A 22,834-nucleotide genomic window follows, 5' to 3' on the forward strand; every position below is an offset into this window, starting at 1 on the left:
CAATAACTACAAGAAAAGAGTCGAAACTGGTGCAGAGCTTCTCCCGAAGCTGCCTTCAAAACAGTGCACAGAAATGCTATATACATAAACTCCACCACCTAGAAACACAAGTAGCCAAGAGGCAGAAGTCAGTGCTGTCTTCATTTACTAGGACCTTTCTAGCGGTGGGGCTTACAAAGAAAGCTGTTCTTTTCTATGCAGTAGTTCTTCAAAGAATTTAGAAACACAGGCCTGGGTGGGCCTCCAGTCCCCTGCTAGTGCTGGGAACATCTTTTTTTTAAACAATCTTTGTAACCTGCATCTCAAAAGAGGGATGAGAAAACTTGGAGGTTTTCTACATCCGATACTTATTCTTGTTAATGCTGCCACACACTGTGCTACATTAAGTGTCTAATGCTGTACTAGAGAAGAATGTACTAGAAAAGAGAAGAATGAAGACAGAAGGGAAAAGGAAGCAAAGCTGAAAGTTTGGTGGAAATGAGTTTTCCCCTGTCACAAACCAGCAGCTAAAGTTAACTGCTTATTTCACCGGGGGTTGGTGGTGGAAACAACCCTATTGCTTATAAGCACAACAGGGATATCTACCACTACATTTGCCAGCTTAACAAACTACAAGCCAAAACTCGTCCTCTTTCCAATTACCCCCAACCCAACTGAGATCACAAGGGAACTCCTCCCTTACCTTATATCATCTGACTTGTGGTAGCGGCCAGCAACCTCATCCTAAGAGCAGGATCTGCTACGCTAAGCAATGTGTGAATGCAGAATGCGATGGGCCCTGTCTGCAGAATTCACAGCCTAAATAACTTCTCCAGTCTTCCACAGATGACTGTGAATTTCCTTCCTCATTTTCTAATTCCAAAGACCCTGCCCCAACACTACACAGACAATTCCGCCAAAAACAAAATATTAGGAAAGTTAGCAAGAAGAAAATCTACCCAGATAACCAAGAGACCACAGTGCAGCAGAATAGATCTCCTCGCATTAGAAGTGTTTTGATGGTATGTGTCATACTTCCATGCCACATTGTAAGGACAGACATGAAGCCTTGCTTCCAGATGTTGACACCATACTGTTGACCTGACAATTCATTTCAAGCCAATCTAGTATCACACAAATCACAAGTCTTCAACTACGTAACATTTTGAAAGTTATCTTCCACTACTTCTGTGACATTTTCACAACTGTCCGAGAGCACAGATTGGGTTTCTGAGTACAAAAATGAATGAGACAAGACTTGAGAACTGCATTAGAGCCAGCAGACCCCACTACTCGGTGACAGAGCAACCCACTTCATTAGCAGAACTGATATATCCTTGTTGCTTACAGATTCCTGGTACCTTGTTACTGGAAGAGCCTCATTCTTCCTCTATGTCTCCCCAAAACAGTATGGTGTCCTTTCCGTGAAGCATTCACAGTTTCATGCTATGGCCCAAGCTCCCTTATTAATTACACTTCCTGGTATAATACCTCCGGATACTTTCCACCTCCCAAAGTTCATGCTGCAAAGTATCTTCTCTAGTCCACATTCCTCTTCTAATTGAGGAAGAGAAGAAGGAAGAGGACCTGCAGTCTAGGGAACACACGATATTGCTGATGTGACATGATGATTAGCCTGCTGGCTGATACTCTCAGCTGCCAGGCCAGCCAAAGAGGGGAAAAAAGGCTGAACTCTTCATTCCTTTCCCTTTTACCTCTTCCCAGCATCAACTTTCATATGCATCTTTTAAAACATAATGCTGAAATCACTGCCCCTCCATCAAAGCTGATACTGCCCAATGAGTTAGAGATACCAGAGCAGTAGATTAACAGGAAAAGACAGACAACAATCATAAGCTTTGATCTCTCAGCAAACAAGGCTAACCAAGGTTACTGTCCCACATTATTAGCACCCAAAGAGCTTTCCAGAGAGCCATTCCTTCCAGGGAAAAAAGAAAATGAATCAGTAACATATAAAAAAATCACAGCCACCTTCTTTTCTTTTTTTTAGACACTTTGATAATTTCTCTGGCTATGAAGTACAGGACAGAGGATGTTCTGCTGCTTGCAGAAACCAAATTTGCATGGCGTTTCTTGCATGTCTGCTTTTGAAGTAGAAGACTAACTGCTCTATTCCTTCTGAAGACTGGCCAGTACTGCAATTCAGGACGAGTATCCTCAATGTAATTAGTGAGTAACTAGGTCAGACTTTATAACTGAAAATGTGAGCTTAGACTAAGTGAAAGATCTCTTCCAGTCATTTAATAAGAACCTGAAGCTGGCCCTTTGCCAATGAAGTGTAAAATCAGGTTGCTATCTGGTAGACTCTCAGTAAGACATATCACAAGCTTCTGATGTCTGATACCCAGAAGGCTGGGCAGAATGAAAGACACTTTGCTTGCCTTCTAAGAATTTGCTTTCACTTGTTTTAACTGTGAATCATAAATTCCCATTCCCTTCTTCAGTACTAGTAACTCAGTTACCATACTGACCCTAAATGTGCTGTACAGGAAACAAGATGATCTGTGAAACAACACTCCACGAACTAAATGTTTATTGCTTGACAGAAGCAATACTCTCTAAAAACGTGGTCAACTGATTCAAAAGAAACAGAAAGCCCTAATCCTTACTTTGATTTGCAAAGTAATTCTATATCCTGTCTGGTCTTGACCAAGACTTCTTGTCATCTCTGCAAAATGGTAAAAATTATTCTATTGGGGTCCTGTGAAGTTTAGAGTTTGTAAAGAATAGAACAAGTAATTACAGATGGCTTCTGTAGAGGGCTTTTGATATTCAGTGTTTGCATTGTATGCCCCAAAAAGGGGCTTTTGATAGTCTCTCTTAGGTACTGCATAGGTACTTAATCATCTGATTTTAGCAAACATGGTTCTGAAGAAGACCAAGGCAAGTTTTTAAATATTTTATTAATCAAACAAATTAATAAAATGTAAAAAAAACCCAGCCAGTGTTATACTCTATAAATTGGCCTTAAAAGACATTCAAAACAATGGACTAACCGAATGTTTCTTATTTACAGTTCAGAAAAGTATCTTTTGGTGATACAAATGCTTTAAAGGTCTGGAAGGATCACTTACTCCCTCCCATTTGCATTTGAGAAACCCTTTCAAAGTCTGCATGAACTCAGTCACATAGGATGTAAGAGGTGAGAGCAGGTCGCTGTGTAGGGAGGCAGGGGCAAAAAGCAACTGCCATTTCCCACAGGGGAGCCGTTGTTCAGTATAACGTGCAGATATTCCAAAACATTTTTTAACTACAGCTCAGGATTTTCTTCTTTTTTATGATCTTAATACCATTTTGCACAGTGTGTTTATACATTTGCAATAATGAAAGAACATTTTTTAAAGGAATGAATCTGGTTGTAACAAACAAGCATCTGTGAAGGTGTTATTAGTGTCTCCAGACCTGTCATCAAATTTGAGTATCTCTTTCTAAGCAGTATTTGACTAGTTTGGATAGCTCTGTGTAGACAGTACTCCATTTTGGTCACTAATATTAACTATTATCAGTTAGCTATCACAGATGTCAGTGTACAGCTTTCATGGATTCTTCTGCTCTGTGTTAGCAGTTATCTGCAGCATATGAAATGGGGATATAACTGATTCATTCATCCTTTTAGCATCAGGAGTATCTACAGTAATCATATTAGTTAAAAGTCTAAAAAGTGAAACAGGAAAATCTGTAACAGGAAGAGACAGAGACTGTTGAGCTGCTGCTGAGCTGAACAGGATAGAGAACATGTAGTACATATGACCATAATTACTGATTTGGGTACACTGTGGCAAAATCAGCACACTTGGCTTTGCTGTGTGCTTTAGATTCTGTTGTGTATTTCAAACTACTACTTTGTGACTCCCTGGCCTAGAATTCTTTCCCATAAGCCTTTGCAGGGATTTTTGCTCTGTTTTTTTAATAGGAAAAAAAGCATGAAAAGAGAGACTTTTTTCCCTTCTGTAACAATAATGCTATGGAGTTACCTCCACTAAAGATTCAACATTACCTGGTAACCTCACTGTGACATTTCTATCTTCCTTCCCAGGCAATGTAACAAGAATTTCAGGCGTCAGCGCAGATTCTCATTAAATTTAGTAGTATTTAGCTGAAGGCAATACCAAGGATAAGCTAGATTCAGTGTGCTAAAGAAAAAAAAAGAGATGCCTTAAAGGTATCATTACTTCACAAATACTTGAGATTATTTCAATCTTCTGTTCTAGTTTTGAAAAGTCAGATGACATTTATACCAACTGGAAATGTCTCTGGGACTTCTGCTCTCATTCGAGAACATCAAGATGAATATACCGTCTTCTCATTAACATCCTGTTTTGTGCCCCATGTCACAGGGAGATCTCTTCCAAAACTTCGCTTGTATAGTCACCGTATATCGCCCAGTCACATCATGTCCAGCTGCAAATAGAAGAAGCAGATTTGGAAGAAGCAGCATTGAATTCAAGATATTTCTTAGGTGTGTTTAGCACTTGGAAAACAAAGCAAATTCAGAAACCTAAATGGACTGCATAAAACTTAATACTAAGCTGCTATAAAGTACAAAAACAAACCTAAAATTCTCATCTTCACATAATCATATGTGCAATTTATAGATTTAAAAAAGAACAGTCCAAAAGTAGAAATCTGCTGGCTACTGAAGCTTCTTTAAAACTGTCTACACTATCAGCTTAAGCCTTGGAGACAAATTTGTAATGACTCAGCCTGTAAAAAATGGATAAAATATTTATTAAAAAATCTCTTGAAATCCTTGAATTTCAGCAAGTCTATATAGAGAAGGTTAATTGAGAAGATTAAAACATCTTTTTAAAAATTATTTTCAGTTTTCAACCCACATAAACAGCTGTTCTAGATCTACAAGCTTTGCTAAATGCTATTATAGTAAATTATAACAATCTGCTATCAAATGAGCAGCCTCACTGGTTCTTTTGAAACACACTAGAGGACACGTTTAACCTATGTAAACACCCATGTTACTGCCTAACATAGCATTTGCCATCATGAAATTACAGGCCTGGTTATGTTTTACAATAGCAAATAAGTAATTTCATGTGGCTCTTTTCTAGCTCAATTCCTTAGGTGTTTTCTAAGCCAAGCACTCTAACCTACTGCTTTAAGAAGCACTTGCTCTCTCTCCCTGCACCTTTCAGTTACAGTTTAATTCTAAAGCCACATCATGTCTTTATGGTACTCACCAAATCATCAACATCACCACCTTCATCTGTGGGAGGCAGAATTTCATTTTTCTTTTCTTTCGGAGCCAAGAACTGAAAACACAAATGTATTTATATGACACTGACGAAACTCAGACCCTTAATGTTAAATTAACAGAATGTCTCCTTTGTATAACAAAACAAATCCACCTGTAATTAAAAATTATGAATGAAGTTTGTTCTGGTTTCCACCCTCCAAAATCAGCAGAAAGTACAGGAAATTTCATAAGGCTTGCTATTAAAGGATTTTATGGTGAAGTGTGTTGAATAACAGACAAAAGGATATGGTTATCAGACAACATACGGTTAAGCTGTAGAACACCCTGTAATAAGGATGCTGCAAATATTAGTCCCTAGTATCACAAGGAGATGGGGAAAGTTCATAGAAGAGAAATCCTCTTAAGTCTACTAAGTCCACAGAAACAACCTCAAGCACAGGAAGTACTTGAGACATCGGGGCTGGAGCCTGGGACTGTACACTTTTCCCTACCCATCTGTTATTGTCCACTGTCAAACATGGGATTCTGGGCTAGGTGGAGATTTTATCCATTACAATATGGCCATGTTTATGTTCTTAAAAAAAGATAATTTTCAAAGTAATATTATGTGTAGCTACAAAACGCTAAAGGACAGCAAACCGCACCCCCGTTGATATGAATACATACGTAAGCTGGCCAATGGCTTGTTTAGCAAATTTCTTAAATATGACATTTAGTTCTGTGTGGAAGTTTCCCATTTAATTCAATTAACATTTAACAAATGAACAACAACATGAATTCTAAAAAACCCCTCAAACACACAAGATGGTTAGGATGCCAGTCTTTAAAAATAGAAAATTCATTATGTGAAATTCTATTGCCGTAGCTGCTGATACAACTCACCATATGCCCTTCACTTAAAGCATGGTGTCCATAAACAGAAGATAAAGGTAAGTTGCTCAGATACTATAACAACTGAAATCAAACATACAGACAACATCTGGAGTACAACCACCTCTGAATTATTTTTCTCTTAGCCTAACATAGTGAAAAAAATAATAATTTAGCTAGAATGGCAGATACTTGACTCTTACTTAAAAAGTATCCAGTTGTCTACACGTTTTAGTTATGGTCTCTTTACCAATATCCTTACTTTAAAATCATAAATTTTCTTTTTCTTATTAAAATGCACCAGAACAAGTATACAGAGCCGAGAACAACCCTGTCCCTGATAAAAAGATGTCTGTGAAAGCTGGGGAGGAAGAAAAGCCACATTCCATGACTTTGAGCTCCATCATCCTTAATTCAGAAACAACTTCTCTGTAACTCTAGATGATGAAAGAGAACAGCTAGTTAGAAAATAACCACATTAAACAGGCTATAAATACCTGCTTAGAGTTTAAGTAACTCTTCTGTGCAAACAGCTGGCTCCTGAAAGCAAGCTACTGTTTACACAAGGACTTCAACTATAACAGCCATGCAGGTTGTGTAAAAAGGTCATGGGATCCCTATCAGAGCACTATCAGTCTCAGACAATATACTGGTACTGTAAAAAGCTTAAATATTATTTTACATAAATAAGATGTCCTGATCCTTCTCTAGAGCAATAGCGACAGCTTTAGACTAGGGGTAAAACACTGACAAGTTACCTGCTGTATTCCCTTTGTGGGAAAGTACCAGATATCATATCCACTAGGATGAAAAGCAAATACATATTGCTTTTGGTTAACACCGAAGACCGAGGATGTAGACAACCTCTGCCTAGTTGTCTCAGTACCCAAAGGTCAGACATTTCCTACATCCTAAACAGCAGCACCCAAGAGGAATGTAGAAAGTTTACTCCACAGACAACACTCATGTTTTAATGGGCTGACTTCAACTTATCATACAGATTTTGTAGCTGCAAAAAAATGAGAAGGTGACAGGCCAGAAGGAATTAGAATTTCAAGATGCTGTATGTCTGTGTATCTTTTTTGCTGGAAAAGTTCTCAATCTAGTAGTAATATAAAGCACATACTATGAAACTGAAAGCTAATGACATTGTCAACTCTGAGAGGCTTATTATGCCAGATCAAATTTCATTTTACACAGTTAATTAAGAGTCAAATAGTATTTCTGAAAGTAGCACATTTTTCAAAGTTTTCAAAATTAGCTTTCCCACACTAAATTAGGTAAAGAAAGCTAAAAGCTAAAGAAATGCATGATGAAGATTTGCAATAAATTGAAACCTGAAGTTTCCATCAAATGCTGAACATCCAGAGTTGTTTTTTTTTCCAAAACCTGTTTTACATTTATGCAAAAGCAAATTACATATAATAGCTGTGCTGAAATCCATTATCTTCCCCAAAGCAACCAGAAAAAGAATTTGATATTTCTGCTCTTTTAACTTATCATCCTCATGCTCTAAAAAGAGTACCTCCACTATTACAGGAAAAAAAAAAAAAAAAAAGCAACTACCTAAAATCATTTTTCTCAGTGATAGGAAAATATGCATGGATAACTTAGCTCAACCAAAAAGAAAAAGAAAATTTTTACGTGTTACCTCTCTGTCGTGGTTTAACCCCAGTTGGCAACTAAGTACTACACAGCCGCTCGCTCACGCTCCCCACGCTCCCCCCAGTGGGATGGGGGAGAGAATCGGGAAAAAAAAGGAAAACCCGCGGACTGAGATGAAGAGACAGTTTAATAGGACAGCAAAGGAAAAGAAAATAATAATAATAATGATAAAAGAATATACAAAACAAGTGATGCACAATGCAATTGCTCACCACCCACTGACCAACGCCCAGCCCACCCCCAAGCAGCGATCACTGCCCCCCGGTTTATGTATTCCCCCAGTTTATATACTGAGCATGACGCCATACGGTATGGCATAGCCCTGTGGCCAGTCTGGGTCAGCTGTCCTGGCTGTGCCCCCTCCCAGCTGCTTGTGCACCTGGCAGAGCATGGGAAGCTGAAAAGTCCTTGACTGGTGTAAGCACCACTCAGCAACAACCAAAACATCAGTGTGTTATCAACATTATTCTCATCCTAAATCCAAAACACAGCACTACACCAGCTACTAAGAAGAAAATTAACTCTATCCCAGCCGAAACCAGGACACTCTCTAATAAGTCTCTAATAAGACACTCTAACCAGGACACTCTCCTTTCTCCTTCAAACAGTAACCCTATAAACCTGAAATCTTATATCCAAAACATAATTTAAAAGATAATTTTAAAGATCCAATATAAGCCTTTAGTGAAGGGTATCACCTTCAGCACAGAAAACAAATGAACCATTTTTGCAATCTACTATAGACCTAGGAAAATGCTGGCTTTGTATCACACAGAAAACCTGTGGCAGGGTTTAACCAGACCAAGGAGGACTAGGTTTTAGATCAGCCCCGTAACCTCAAAACAAAATTTTCTATCCTTGCAGATCTTACTCCAAGAATATGCAGTCTTCCAGTTTCTTAAGTTAAAAGTCATATAAAACCTTGACAGACAATGGCAAATCAGGGTTCTGGTTTTGGATCTGGAGAGTGTGTGGGGAGGTGGTTATCTAGTGAATAACTGGGATTGCCAACTGCCTAGTTAGCAAAGAGATCCAACCCACTTATTCTTAAATTCAAGGTAACTGCCATGTTAGAGAACTCTGTTGCAGAGCTGATTTCATGCAATCTCTCTTATTCCCATATTTTAAAGGGAAATTATGGCTCTTGCAGGACCTTCAATCAATCACAAAAGAAATTCCTGTATTGCAACACCTGGCTGACTGTAGGACGACGTTAAACAGAAATGTAATTTTGAAGTCAGTCTACAAATGCTTTGCTCCAGCTTAGCCTGGCAGCTGTAAATCTAGTCTTTGGTACTCTATAATTTGTGCTGCATTCCTACACAGGCAGCGTATTTTTTAGCCATCACAAGCTCAGTTAAGACAACAGTATGCTGTAAGGTCTTCATGGCTAGTAGAGATTTCCTTAAGGAATAATGGCTACTTCACACAGCATTACCACATTTTCAGCATCAATGGTCGTTTCAGACTAGAAAGTGAAGTTCTCAAGAAACATATTGTTTTAGGAAGTTTCCAAGTAAATTCACAGCATTTGGAATATGTAACAAAAACTGATACTTTTTAATACCACCACTGGGGAAAAAAGTTGCTTTATACAATTATGTGTGATGAGAAACAGCCAGGAGGTCCTTCATGTCTAGAAAAACATATTCTGTCATTTGTACTCTGCACATGTGCTTAGCTTTCTGGACTCTTAGTTTGTTACCTTTTCATTTTCATGACATTTCTGTGCCTTCTTCACCTTGAGGTAAATTGTTACAGAGGAAAAAAGCAGTTTCTAAACTACAACCTTTTACCCACTCATTAATTCACTCATGGAGAACCTACTTCTACCACCTTCTCGTTATTGCTAATGTAAGGCCTGGAAGTTGCAAAAATCAATGTGGCATCTTTTAGAAAAGCTGCTTCTCTGCAAAGTGCTTAGTGATTTTAGCCACAGGTTTACCTTCAGGGGTCTGTAATACAAGGACCTTCTTTCTCCTAAACTATTTAAAATCATGGCTAGCAGCCTGATACAAGAACGCCCATCTTATCCTCTCCACACAAATACAATTTTTCACAGCAACTCTGAATTCTGCTTTCTTTTAAACAGAAGGCACCATTCTGCCTGTTAGAAATTGCTCCTTTGTAACTATGACATCCTTCATTCATCAGTGCAGTTACTGAAGTGTTATATTTCTGTAGAAAGAATACCTGCAATTACTCCAAAACTTTTGTTTTCAAAAGGATCTAATATGATCACCAATAATACCAGCATCATCTATGATGTCCATCAATCCAGAAGAACTACATCAAGTGGAAAGTACTGATATCATTGCATATATGGTAAAAACTAACCATAACAACTTTATATTGCTAGAGTTCACAATGCCTTTAGACAAAAAAAGTATCCTGATTTTTTAATCCATGTGGTAACAATGAGATCACAGTTCTTGCTACCAAGTTCAGATAGTGATCTTGCATATATAAATAGTCTATTGCTGTTCTACTAAACTGAGTTCCTGAAGTTCCCATTCTTTGTAGAGGGTATTTTCAGACAATGATGTCAATACATGCTACTTTCTAAAGACCAATTAAAGCAAATGCTGTAGTACAGGCTAGGGAATTATTTTTGCTCTGAATTGAGGCAATTTCAGTTGTGCGGCAAAAGGACACTCTTCTTCCTTCATATGAATCCTATGTCAGTCATCTAAAGATTTACCCACATAAGAAAGAATCTTCTGTTCCACAGCACAGGCTCTATACAAATAGATGCTCATTAAAAAAACAATACCTTTTCAGCCTCTTCACTAGTCACCGAACTTCCCTCTGCTTCATCTTTAGTGATCAAAGAAATCCTGTCTAAAAAAAAATAAGAGATATAAAAATATCATTAGAAGGCTTCCCAAAAATGCATTTAATGTTAGAAATGAAAAAAGTCTTCCAACTTCTGAATGTGTCATCATCACCAGCAAAAATAAAAAAAAAAATATTGCTCAAGGGAAAATGTGACTTGCGTAAATGAATCATAGAATCATAAAATCATTTAGGTTAGAGAAGACCTTTAAGATCTTCAAGTCCAACTGCTAGGCTAACACTGCCAAGTCCACCACTAAACAATATCCCTAAGCACCACATCCGCACACCTTTTAAATACCTCCAGGGATGGGGACTCAACCACTTCCCTGAGCAGCCTGTTCCAGTGCCTGACTACCCTTTCAGTGAAGAAATTTTTCCTTATGTCCAATCTAAACATTCCCTGGAGCAACTTGAGGCCATTTCCTCTTGTCCTATCGCTTGTTACTTGGGAGAAGAGACAAACCCCCACCTCGTTACAACCTCCTTCAGGTAGTTGTAGGGAACGATAAGGTCTCCTCTCAGCCTCCTCTTCTCCAGGCTAAACAACACCAGTTCCCTCAGCCGCTCCTCGTAGGACTTGTGCTCTAGACCCTTCACCAGCTTTGTTGCCCTTCTTTGGACACGCTCCAGCACCTTGATGTCCTTCTTGTAGTGAGGGGCCCAAAACTGAACACAGGATTCAAGGTCTGGCCTCACCAGTGCCCAGTACGTGGGGGGACGATCACTTCCCTAGTCCTGCTGGCCACATTATTCCTGATACAAGCCAGGATGCTATTGGCCTTCTTGGCCACCTGAGCACACTGCTGGCTCATATGCAGCCAGCTATCAACCAATACCCCCAGGTCCTTTTTCCACCAGGCAGCTCTCCAGCCACTCTTCCCCAAGCCTGTAGCATTGCATGGGGTTGTTGTGAGTCAACTATGATATAAAAATAAATTAATGAGCATATTCATAAGCTTGTGGAAGTATCCATTTAGGAAACTGCTAATATTATGACAATCAAACTAATGAGACATTGAAATCATAGATCACAGATGAAATGCTGAAAATCTATCAGAAATTACACTTTTAGTCATTCACAGCATGCTTTTCAGTCCTTAATAGCCTTAGAAAAATTAACTCCTAACATACAAACACTTATGCTGTGATTACCTGCAGTCTGACTACCAAAGTGCTGGTCCTGCCCCCACCTTGCTCCTTTGTTGTGCCAGCATCAGCATACTGTGCAGGGACTCCCCCCCAAAAAAATAATCTCAATTACTTTTTACCCCAATAGTTTTTCCAGTCTAGCTCATCACTTGGCTACACAAATGCTCATGCTGAATAAGGAAGCTGTGGGTGTGAGAGCAAAGAACAGTAGATTCATAAAGGTTTCAGCAGCAGCACGAGTGTGATGCCACCTTAATGTGCCCATAGAGGTACATGGCAGGGTTTCATGAGACAAGTGAACTTATCAAACAGATCTGCCTTGCTCCTGAGCCACTAACTCATTAACTCACATCCATCCTCTTTTGATGATTGCAGTCGCTCATGACCAGGCCCAATGTATGCCACATTTGGTACAAAAGAGGGGATGGGTCATGTGGCAAGAAGCAGGGAAAACAGGACTTTTGCTTTTGGTAACAGCAAGCAAAAAGCAATTTCAGTTACCTAGTGAGAGCAGCTAGATTATGCACAAAGCACCATGATTTTATCATCTTCTCCCAAGAAGATAATCTATTTTGTATGAAAATATCATTTCTTTATTTCTTTTTTTTTCTCAAAAATATACTCCAGTTTGCTAAAAACTCTGGTTTGTACCAGCTAAAATTTATTAAAACTGTATTCTAGCATGGCTTTGGAAGATCCAAGCTTCCTACTTCCAAAGTCTGTTCGGTTTTTTTTGTTTGTTTGTTTTGGGGTTTTTTTGGGTTTTGTTTTGGTTTTTTTTCAAATTTCTTCAGAGAAGGTCCCCTACAATACTACTGAATATAATATTCTTTCAGTGTTGTCTTGTGCTGTTGTTTTGGTTGCTAAACAAACTCCCATCTTGTATTTTGAAAAAGTTGGACAAAGTAGACATTACAGCATGTCTGGAGTTCATCACTTTGAAAGGCACTATACAAAAGCATATCATTGCATTTTAGAGCATGCACCCTTAAGAGATACAGCTGGGCATTTAACAGATTTTCTTAGCACTGGTTCCAATTAAAAACAAGAGTATGACGTAAAAGATTTTTTTAGTCCACCATGTTTCTTATTTGTGAAAATGTTCCTTTATTTATCACTTGCGTAGTCTCTGAATGTCCTTTGGAATTGCACTGCCTTGTATCTTCCAGTTTAATCATAGGCAGGTGTCATCTTACCACATATTCTGTCCTTCAGGTTGCTTAAACACAAAATAATCAGTGACATATTTCAATGCTATCTATGCCTTTTTTTGAAGCTTAATTTGGAAGAATCTTTTTATATCTCTGCTGCAGGAGTTTTTTCTATTTATTTTGAAATTCAGCTGAAATCATATCTTCTGCTCCTTACCCTGTAACATTTAATTTGTCTCTCTTCTTCCACAATTAATTTATCATTTCAACAAGACTTGGCAAGGCATTATGGATATTGCTGATATGAAACTATTAGTGCAAAAAAGGAAGCTGCAACGTGAAAGATTTTTTAAATATTTTTGAACAGGCTACAGGAATGAACCATATCAAAATGCTGCTCTGGGGTTAGTTTAAGTGTCCCATTGCTAACAAAGTTTTCTCTTACATAATGGATAATACAACTAGAAATACTTTTTTTTTTTATTATTTTAAATGCCATCCTACCTTGTATCATGATCTCCCAGAAATCAGCTAAGGCTTTATCTTCCATCTTTGATTTCAAGGCCTGCAGAAAATCATTAAAGCACTGCACCTTGGACAGCTGAAAAAAAAAATAACAGCAATGATAACAGAGAAATATTAAAGTAGCTTACTAAAGAGCACTGCAAACTTAATTCTTCATTAAGTCATCTAACATGGTGAACACAAAAGTCAGTACAGATTTTGGGTTTTCTCTCTACTAAAACCAAGAGTTCTAAGGAAAGGGGAGCCACAAAAACTGCCTTGCAGAAAGCTAGAAAGACTTTCTTGTAATTAGCTTTATTTAAGAAGAAATTTGTAGGATTGCTTATTTTTCTTTTACAAGCATCAGGTCACAGGCCTTGTGTTTTTATGTTTAAAAGAAAACAAACAGCAGCAAATAATACCAGAGAAGCTGGCCCCCATTCCAATAAGAATAAAGAAACATAAAATGCAAATATATTTCTAAACTTTCAAACATCATAACAGATTTTAATCTACGAATCAATTCTTTTTGCTGTAGTAATAAATTATCCAGTTTCTAATACAGCAAATAGGCCCATCATGCCTTTAATTTGAAAGAGATGAGAGTTTTCACATATTAATGTTACCTTCACAGCTTCCTCTCTGAAAACTCTGATACAATTGATCCCTTTCATGTAGTACTGTGAACCTTTATTTTCCAGGAACTGATCAATGCGGTTTATCAACTGCTGACTCACTGAAAGACAAAGAGAAATAAAAAAAATCAAAGAATGCACAATTTGAAGGCAAAAAAAAAATTTCTCTTACTTCTCTCTTTTTCTATTCCACAGGCATCAAAAGAGTTAATCATACCCCTACTGCCTCAAGCTACTCAAGTTGATAATTGTTATCTAAGCTACTGACAATTACTTCAGCCTCTCTGGAAAAGATAGATATACTAGGAACAAACCCAAGCACGGCCAAGGCAAAAGTCTTTCCCTGAAAGCCAAGGAAAAAAGCACTGCCCTGGCATATTTCATAGAAAGTACAATCAGAACAATTGGGATCCTAAAGCTGAGGGAGGTTATGTTCTACAACGCAAAGCATATCCCTGAAACATCCTTTGAAATACATGCATATTTCAATAAAAGCATTACATTTACAATGAAGGTGTAATAATGTCAAAACAACAGCTGTAGGGTGATTGGAGTTAAAAGACTACCTTGTTGTTATTGACATTAGAGTATATATTGTCTCCATACAGGTAGTTTGATGATTTTTCATTGGGGCAATGCTGTTTATTATCATGGAGATAAGTGTTATAAACTGTGCATGCCTGACAGAGACAAGCAGAGGCAAACGACGACACTCGTACCAACAAGAAGGGGAACACCCGTTTCATCCTCACTGTCAAGCTCCTAAAAGGTAGGTAGCTGTAAAACACTGTGAATGCGACATGTGAAAATGTCACTGAGAACTCTGCAAGTCCAACTAAATTCTGCTGGATTTTAGTACTTTATTTTCTTCATGTTTAATTACAGGTGAGGAACTGTACAATTTTACCCTCTGCAGATACCTCAGCCTGGGAAAAGACAAGTGTGAAGAGCATACAACAGTGATCTATAAACTCAGAAGCACTGTGAAAAGGGTGAATAGGGAGTGATAGCCCACTGCCTCTCTCAAAACAAGAGCGAAGAGTTGGATTAAGAACAAATAAAAAAAAAAATTACCTCTTCAAACAAAACCAGTTAACCTCTTTACCACAGGTTGCTGTGGGATGCTAGAAGTTTTAACAACTTAAAACAAATGCTTGAACAAATTCTTAGAATACTTAAAGGAGGAAAGTTATCAAGGGAGATTAAAGATGATGTTGCCATTGAGGAAGAAAATGCAGGAAAACATTCTGGACAAGTCACAGCATCTGCCTGTCCTGTTCTTGTACTGTTAAAGACAGGTTACTGGACTAGCAGAACCTTTAGTCTGACCTATAGACCTTCTTATCTTCAGATGTTACGGACACAGACGTCACCGCAACTATTTCAGCCATGGAAACATCAACATAGAAAATCATCTGGCAGAGCGATGGAAGAGACAAGGATAAGTAAACACACTAAGAAGCAGACATCCTTTAAATACTGTATTCCACTCTGCTCACTGTAAGCATACGCAGCACTAGCTGTTATATTTACGTTCTATAAAATGCCTAATTGAACTGAATCTGAAGGACAGAATCTCTGAAAAGAGTGAAACAAGACATGTTTGATACTTTCCCACTAACTTTTGACTCTACAGAGTTTCTAGAAAAGGAGGCGGATAATGATTCTGTCCAACAGCAGCTATCACACAAGAAAGTGTGCTAAAGTGCCTACTGCTCCAGAGGTGATCAGCTCACTCTTTTTATTTATTTTACCAGTAGCTGACAAACTAAATTGAAGTCTCACTACTTAAGCTCCCCAAGTTAAGTCAGTCCATTTTTTTCATGGTTAACGATTTTCTCATTAAATGTTCTAATTTCTTACGAATTGCACTAATAAAAGCAAGTCCTGCCAGTGTTTTCAGTGGTGGTGGTGGTTTTTTTCAAATGCTGCCTTTTCATTGATGTGTTAAATTAAAACCCCAGGCAGTACGAGGGTGCAATAAAAGTCTTTATTGTCAGAATGATTCCAGCATACTGTTTGAAATTATCAGACACTCTACTTCTTCTTTCGCATTTAATTTTTTTAAAATCCCTTTCCATTTGACTGCACTGGCAGGCATCAGAAGAAAAGACTTTTTCTTGCTGCTGACTGTGAGCTGCCTCCTTTTGAAATGTGTTGTAAGGAACCAAAAAAACCCCACAATGTTTTACTAGGCACTGAAAGACCATAATATATGCAGGAAAGAGCTTACATGGCAACAATATTTTAAGTCAGATTCTTCTAACATCTTGAAACAGCTTGGCTAAAATTGTGTCTGCCCATTGGGTCTCCCTTACACGACAGGCCAATAACTGATGACTCTAAAATACATAAAACTCTTGTGTTCTGATTAGACTACCAAATTACCTCAGGGGGCCAAAGACAATAACAGAGATGGCAGATAAGGACTATAACTGGAAGTTCTCCAAAGGGGATTCTGTTCCTTTATACTTCTAGGTCTGAGAATTTTCTTTCTTTCTTCCCTTCCCATCATCTGCTTTTCCCTTAGTGTAAAGCTTTGGTTTTTGGGTGCTGCAAAAAATAGATCACTCCACTTTTGCAAAAAGGCATGTTGTGCATAAAGACCCGTTTCTATCTAACTCATCTGTGAATATTAGCATTAACTCTGATGTGTCCCAGACAAATCTCAGGCACTGGGGTTTTGTAGTGCAGGTCCTGGAGTTACAAACTGACAGCCTATTTAAGCCACTACTGTGTAATAATAATAACCTTTCTCTTCTCTCCCAATCCCCTTCATTCCCTCACACATTTAAGTAAAATGAACTAATGAACTTCTACATTTTGCATAAACTGGAATTCCAGTACTACTAATAACCACCACGATCTGCAGATCATCCCAAGAAATTTTTACCTCCTGCTTCCTCCTTCTACTGTACCTGATTAGTTAGATAACAAATACAGTGATTAAAGGCCAGAGAACTACAGGTTAAAAAAAATTTAAAAAATCTTTGAATAAAAGATCTTTCAGTTCTAACAGAATTTAATCCCTTCCCCACTGACATTCAGAAACATTCTCTATTCTAAAATACATTCACCAGTGCTGTTACTTCTTGTGAAGTATGTCACGAACAATTATATTCACTTGTTATCTCTGAATATTTACAGTACAAAAGTGTAGTTATATTTTCATGTTTGTTCAGTTCAGTCCTTGGTCTTGATTACTATGCCAACCACATTACAGAATAATAATAGATAAAACTGTATTATAGTCCAAGTTCAATTCCTTGGGAATTTTTTTTCTCCCTAAAAAAATTAATCAGGTTAAAAAGTAGTTATTTCTGTAGATTAAAGACTCCTGTTGTTACCGATCTTTTGATTTATCCACTGGTGGTGGTAATGACTTGTATTAACGGACAGTGCTTAAAGTAAGAGTCACCAACAAATCAGTTAAACGGCCTGATAATTAATTTTAAACCACTGCTCTGTAAGTATCATCTTTTTATAATTGAAAAGAAGAAAGATATTCTAAACTGGAAACTGTCCTAATTTTTAAGGACTTCCTTCATCTTTAAGCCAAGAAATAAGACTTTTAAGATGAAGAGCTGTTGAACTACTCCAGTGCCCTATAGGGTCCTGTTCAGTTTTGAAATGGTCTCTCTAAACGGCCTGTCGGTATGGATCAGAATGATTTAGGCTGGATGTCTAATGGACATGCGATCCAAATCCCCGCTTCAAAGTAGGGTGACTGTGGATCAGGAGGCTCAGTGCTCCACAGACACTTGAGTTTCGAGTAGCTCCAAAGATGGAGAGTCTCCAAGTTCTTTGGGCCCCTTTCCATGTTTGACTACCATCATTGTGATTTTTACATTTTTTTCCCCATAACTTCTAATCCAAATGCTGTTTGTTGCAAGTCAGAGCTTTGCATCTCACCCTATCGCTATGCCCTTCAAAGACAAATCTGGCTTCATCTTCTCTGTGAAGCAGATGTACAGAAAACTTCAAAGTGATTTTATATACTCAAGTATTTGGTTTGCAAATACTCTTCTAATGACTGAATTATTTTCATCAAACAGTCATTGCATTTGGCCTACCTAGCAGTAGAGCATGAATAGTCTCTGAAATACACAAAAACATCCAGTATGATAAAAATGCTGACAAACTGCAAAGACATATGCCAACGAAAAGTGAAAGTAAATACTAGGGTGTTTTTTTTTTAAATTATCTTAGGTCTAGAAAGGTAGTTAACTATACACATTTCTACAGAAAATCTTGCAATAAAATATCATCCTTGTTGCAATTGTCTAATAAATTCCCATTACAAACCTCTTATACACAATTCTTTTATGCATCTGAAGCATCCAGTACAAAACCAGTGTTTTACATTTTACTTAAGAAGCTATCTACGTGCTATGGTAAAAGTGTGACACCTCAGGCACAACAGAATATTTGCTGAAATCTACATGTGCAATTACTGACTCTTTTAACTTTCTTCTTCTAGAAATGCCTAGGAATAAAAATATTAACAAACTTGCTATGAATACAAAAAAGAGTGTTTGGTACCATTTGTCTCTGGACATTTTTTTCTTATGTCCATAAACTGTACAGTTGTCATTGCAGATTTCTCTTTTCACTGACAATCAGTAAAATTATAAAAGCTCCTTTAACTACAGGACTTCAGACATCAGGTTCTCAGATAGGAGTCCTGTAAGATGCAATGAAATCTGGTCTATAAACTTGCACAGAAAATTTACAAACCAAAGAAAATACTATGCATGTGTCAGTACCTTTTTTACCCCCCATTAAGGCATCCTATCTTCTACAGAAGCCTGTGAAAATACAACACCCCATGTTAGACACCTGTTCTCAAGAAATGCAGACATGGATGGAAACCTGTAAATAGTCAAACAGGATGAACTGGTAGTCATGTGGCTATTCCTTTGGCATTACAAAGATAGCAAGCACTCACTGCATTTGAGAGTCTTCTCTGCAGCCACAGCAATGAAGAAACTCATTGTACACCCTTGGGAGTAACAATTAGATTCCACTCAGGCAAACTAATCTATTTGATTTGCATTCATTGACAAAAATGTCAGAAGCTGTTATCAGAAGACTGCTCTTTTTGATGACTGCGCACTTGTAACCTGCTCAAAATAAGACCTGCATAAAACGACACCTCTCTGGCCATGAATGCAAACAAGAAAGTAGAGATATCTGGAGGGGAAACACAATACTAGTTACATGAGCAATCAACATTAACCAGTAAATTGACACCATCACACACAACTCATCACGTAAGCCGTAAGTGGGTCCCTACTGTAATAAACTACGCAGATGGCCATTAAAAACAAAGTTGATTACTGTTTCAGGAATTGAGCTGCCAGTCTCAGAAAACCTATCCCTAAGACCCTTGTCAATTTGAAACCCTTAGATTTTCTAAAAAAAATGTATTTACACAGTAGCAACCTAGTTCTTACTAACAGCAAATGCATCGTTTCTCCTGCTCTGCTCTACCACGGGTCACAGCATCAGACACAGGCTGTCTAACTTCCACTTAGGCTTCTCCTCTGAATGGCACAAACCCTGATCATCAAATCCCACTGAGGCCACTGCAGTAGATGCATTGGTACTCATTTTCAATGATAAATATACCATCAGGACTTCCTTTAAAGCTGTTTAAAAAGAAACTTCCCTTGCCATGCTTTGGTCTTGATAAGTTCGTAATTTTGGTGAGAGACTTGCTGTCGACTGAGGATGTGTGCCATTAACCTGTAGCTTAATTAAAAAGTCACTGTACTGCCAGTATTTAAAGTACACTTCCTATTTCTATAACTTTTCTATCTATCAAAAAACCCTACCCCCAATCAAACAGCTGAAAGGCCTTTCTCCTCCCTATGGAGGGACACTGTTGCTATTTTGTTTTAAAATGAGAATGTAGGCTCTGTTCAGTTTGGAAGACTGCACTGGATGCTCTTTTTATACAAGAAAGCAGCAATACAGGACACAACCTAGTAGTTCTCCTGTCTGCATCCTGACACATAAAATGTATTTTTTTTTTCCAATAAACTATTTAAATGCCACAGATTATCCTTTCCTTCAAGGACATTTTACATGTCACATGTTCTAGCAGAGGAAAAAAAGTTTCATCATAAAATATGATATAAAATTATACTAAAAAAACACCTCAGAAACACTGAATAGTTTTAAGGCAGAATTTACTATTTACATAACCAGAATGCAATACAGCAAGCTATTAAAAACATGCCTGCAATGTTTTATGTATTAAGCTACCTAAAAGGCTCTAAAGCAGAAAAAGGATTATGCAGAAGAAAGAAAATAATATGCAGAGCATGTTTTTATTTATAGTGGCTTCTATCTCTCCTTTAAATGGGTGACTGCACTACATTCTGTCTAACTACACCTTATAATTACAGAGCAGATCACACATAAAATAAAAGCAGATTGCTCAAAATTTCAAAGCCATCCAAACATGTACTGCAGTCACCTCCAGCACAGCTACCAAGTGGACATATGTAAGCAGTCTTCAGTTAAACCATCTTCAAGGGTAATCACTATACTTATTTCTAACAAAGCCTCCCTACATGGTAAAATTAATGACCGTAACAAAGTAGTCAACTGTTTCACAGTTTCCATATTCTGATATATGATACAATGCTTTTTTACTGCTTCTTAATATCTATGATATTTGAGAACACAATTCCAAATATTTCTTCAATAAACAATTTCTTCTGTATCTAATGCAAAAATCCATGTAAAAAGCTGGCTATCTAGGTTATAGGTCTGGAAATTCTGGAGAGAAAGAGCTATGTAGGCTTTAACAGACTATCACAAATCAATATATTACTCAACACACTCCTCAAACTATGTCCAAAAGGACCAAAGGCCTTGTTGAAATACCCAGCACCTCACTTCAGCACCGCTGCAAATTTTTTTCTTTAAAAAGAAATGCTACATTAGTGGCTATTCAGCAGATGAGGTTTATCTTGTCACAACCTTCAGATCATCCTTTAAAAGAAAAAAAAGGACCACATCCATCTTGTGCATTGTTTTTAAGATACCTTTGGATTACATATACCTCTGTATATAGCTATTCCAGTAGGGAAATACCATACAAACGAGTGGTAATTTCTTTGCATTTTCAGACTTAGAGCATGCAAGACAGTGGCTGACCTGTGCTCTGTATTCTTCCTGCTCTCTGCATCAAAACCCTGTCTTGCTGTACACTGAGAAGAGATTCAACGCACACAGAGCCTGCTCTCATCTTGAGCTGAGATCTCATCTCTCTTGAGTCACAGACTACCTGCTTATTACACCCTAAATTCACCTGTGCTTTCTTTTGTCCACAGCAAGCAGTAAGAAACGATCTTTGCATGTAAGGATGTAAATCCCAGGCACCAGATTCTTATTTCTTCATAGAACAGAATAAGTAGACAGCAGAAGACAAGTTTCTCACGCTATGCGCAGCCAACAGCCCTCCACTTCAAGCCAGAAAGATACCATGGAGCCAGATGAGAAGCTGATACCCAGTTTGAATGAGGCAGTCAGCCAGTACCAAGGGACCTTCTGTTAGAAACACCTGAGGAGTTGCTCAGATGCCTCAATGTAGCTGTCTAGTGCCATCTTACACAAACATGGCTATCTGAGACTTTCAAATGGGGTAGGCAAATTTTGATGTGGGAATTATGAGTGACACCTTTCTTTGCTGAGTGGCACTGGAAGCTACGCAGTAAACTCCAGAGCATCTCACATAGCACTAGAAGCTTATGTTTAGACAAATGGATTGCATTTACTGAACCCTGAACATGCTGCTAAATATAATTAAGATACATAAAAGTCATTTACCATCTTTGAAGTCAGCATTTTTCTGCCTCACCAGAATTCGGAAATCTTCTGCTGGGTTAACACTGCCAACCTACAAAAGGTCCAAAAATTATACAATCGTTTGCCAATATCCATCTCTTCCTCCTTGTGAAGCAACAAGAATCTTTAGATTTCTGTTTATTTTAATACGGAAACAGAAGCTCTATAATTCTCTGCATGCGGACTCATAAAATGGAAGTCTTACAATGTGTGTTAATGAGCAGTACTCCTAGCAAAGGAGTACGTGCGAGATGAATTTACACTTACTGTGCTGCACTCTCATAAGCCAACCATATTCTCTGGGGTTTAGAGGTCAGAAGCACAGTAATCCAGGCTATCTGCTAGTTCAGCTTTGAGACTTTCTGTAGCACAGACCTCTCACTAATCTTGACAGATGTTTAATGAGGAATGGGAGCTCCCAGGCATGTGGCTACAGAATCATTGCTTTGCCACTCCAATAGGAAGCTCAAAATTAAAAGCTTGCACTCAATTCATCTACCCTTTCTGGCCCAGTCTGACATCTTACAGCTGAAGCTCTAAATGGGCATAGAAGAGCAGAAACCTTACAAAGGAACTAAAACCAGGTCAAATACAAATAAGCACTTACTGAAAAAATGGATGCAATAATTTTAGAAAAAAAATTACATTGCTTAACATTTCCTTTCAGGAATCAAAATTCTCCTAAGTTTATTTGAAAATTTTCTGCTTTGCTGTCAAAATAATTCTTTGGTCTTTCAATAAGCTTGCTTGGTCTCTTCGTTTTTCTTTTAAATCTCGCAATGCCACTTTTCAGGAAAAATCATAAGTGTATATTAGGAGTATAAAATATTTAAATCTTTTTAGATTTTAAATTTTTTTTAAAATCTCAATCATGCATTTTAAAAACCAACCTTAAAGTATAGTTTGAAAACAAGTGAAGTTACCTCAATTAATATTAAATCACCTTTTTT

General features: G+C 37.8%; 1 protein-coding gene across 3 annotated transcripts in view; it reads right to left on the reverse strand.

Annotated features, from left to right (window-relative positions):
* Window positions 1–2,883: 2,883 nt before the first annotated feature.
* XRCC5 (X-ray repair cross complementing 5) overlaps window positions 2,884–22,834 on the reverse strand; it is a 56,644-nt gene continuing 36,693 nt past the window's right edge. The window contains exons 16-21 of one of the 3 annotated variants that reach the window (XM_087732984.1): window positions 21,867–21,936; window positions 14,016–14,125; window positions 13,390–13,486; window positions 10,521–10,588; window positions 5,196–5,267; window positions 2,884–4,401 (exon numbers count right to left, since the gene is read on the reverse strand). In XM_087732984.1, coding sequence (XP_087589110.1) covers window positions 4,387–4,401; window positions 5,196–5,267; window positions 10,521–10,588; window positions 13,390–13,486; window positions 14,016–14,125; window positions 21,867–21,936 — 432 coding nt within the window. In that variant the 3' untranslated portion in view covers window positions 2,884–4,386. Of the gene's footprint in view, window positions 4,402–5,174; window positions 5,268–10,520; window positions 10,589–11,171; window positions 11,504–13,389; window positions 13,487–14,015; window positions 14,126–21,866; window positions 21,937–22,834 lie in introns of those variants that run through there. The other 2 variants (XM_087732983.1, XM_087732985.1) reach the window with 2 other exon arrangements.

This window comes from Nipponia nippon, unplaced genomic scaffold, assembly GCF_047370975.1.
Source record: "Nipponia nippon isolate SJK-2023a ecotype South Korea unplaced genomic scaffold, ASM4737097v1 scaffold_5, whole genome shotgun sequence".
Classification (NCBI taxonomy): Eukaryota; Metazoa; Chordata; class Aves; order Pelecaniformes; family Threskiornithidae; genus Nipponia; species Nipponia nippon.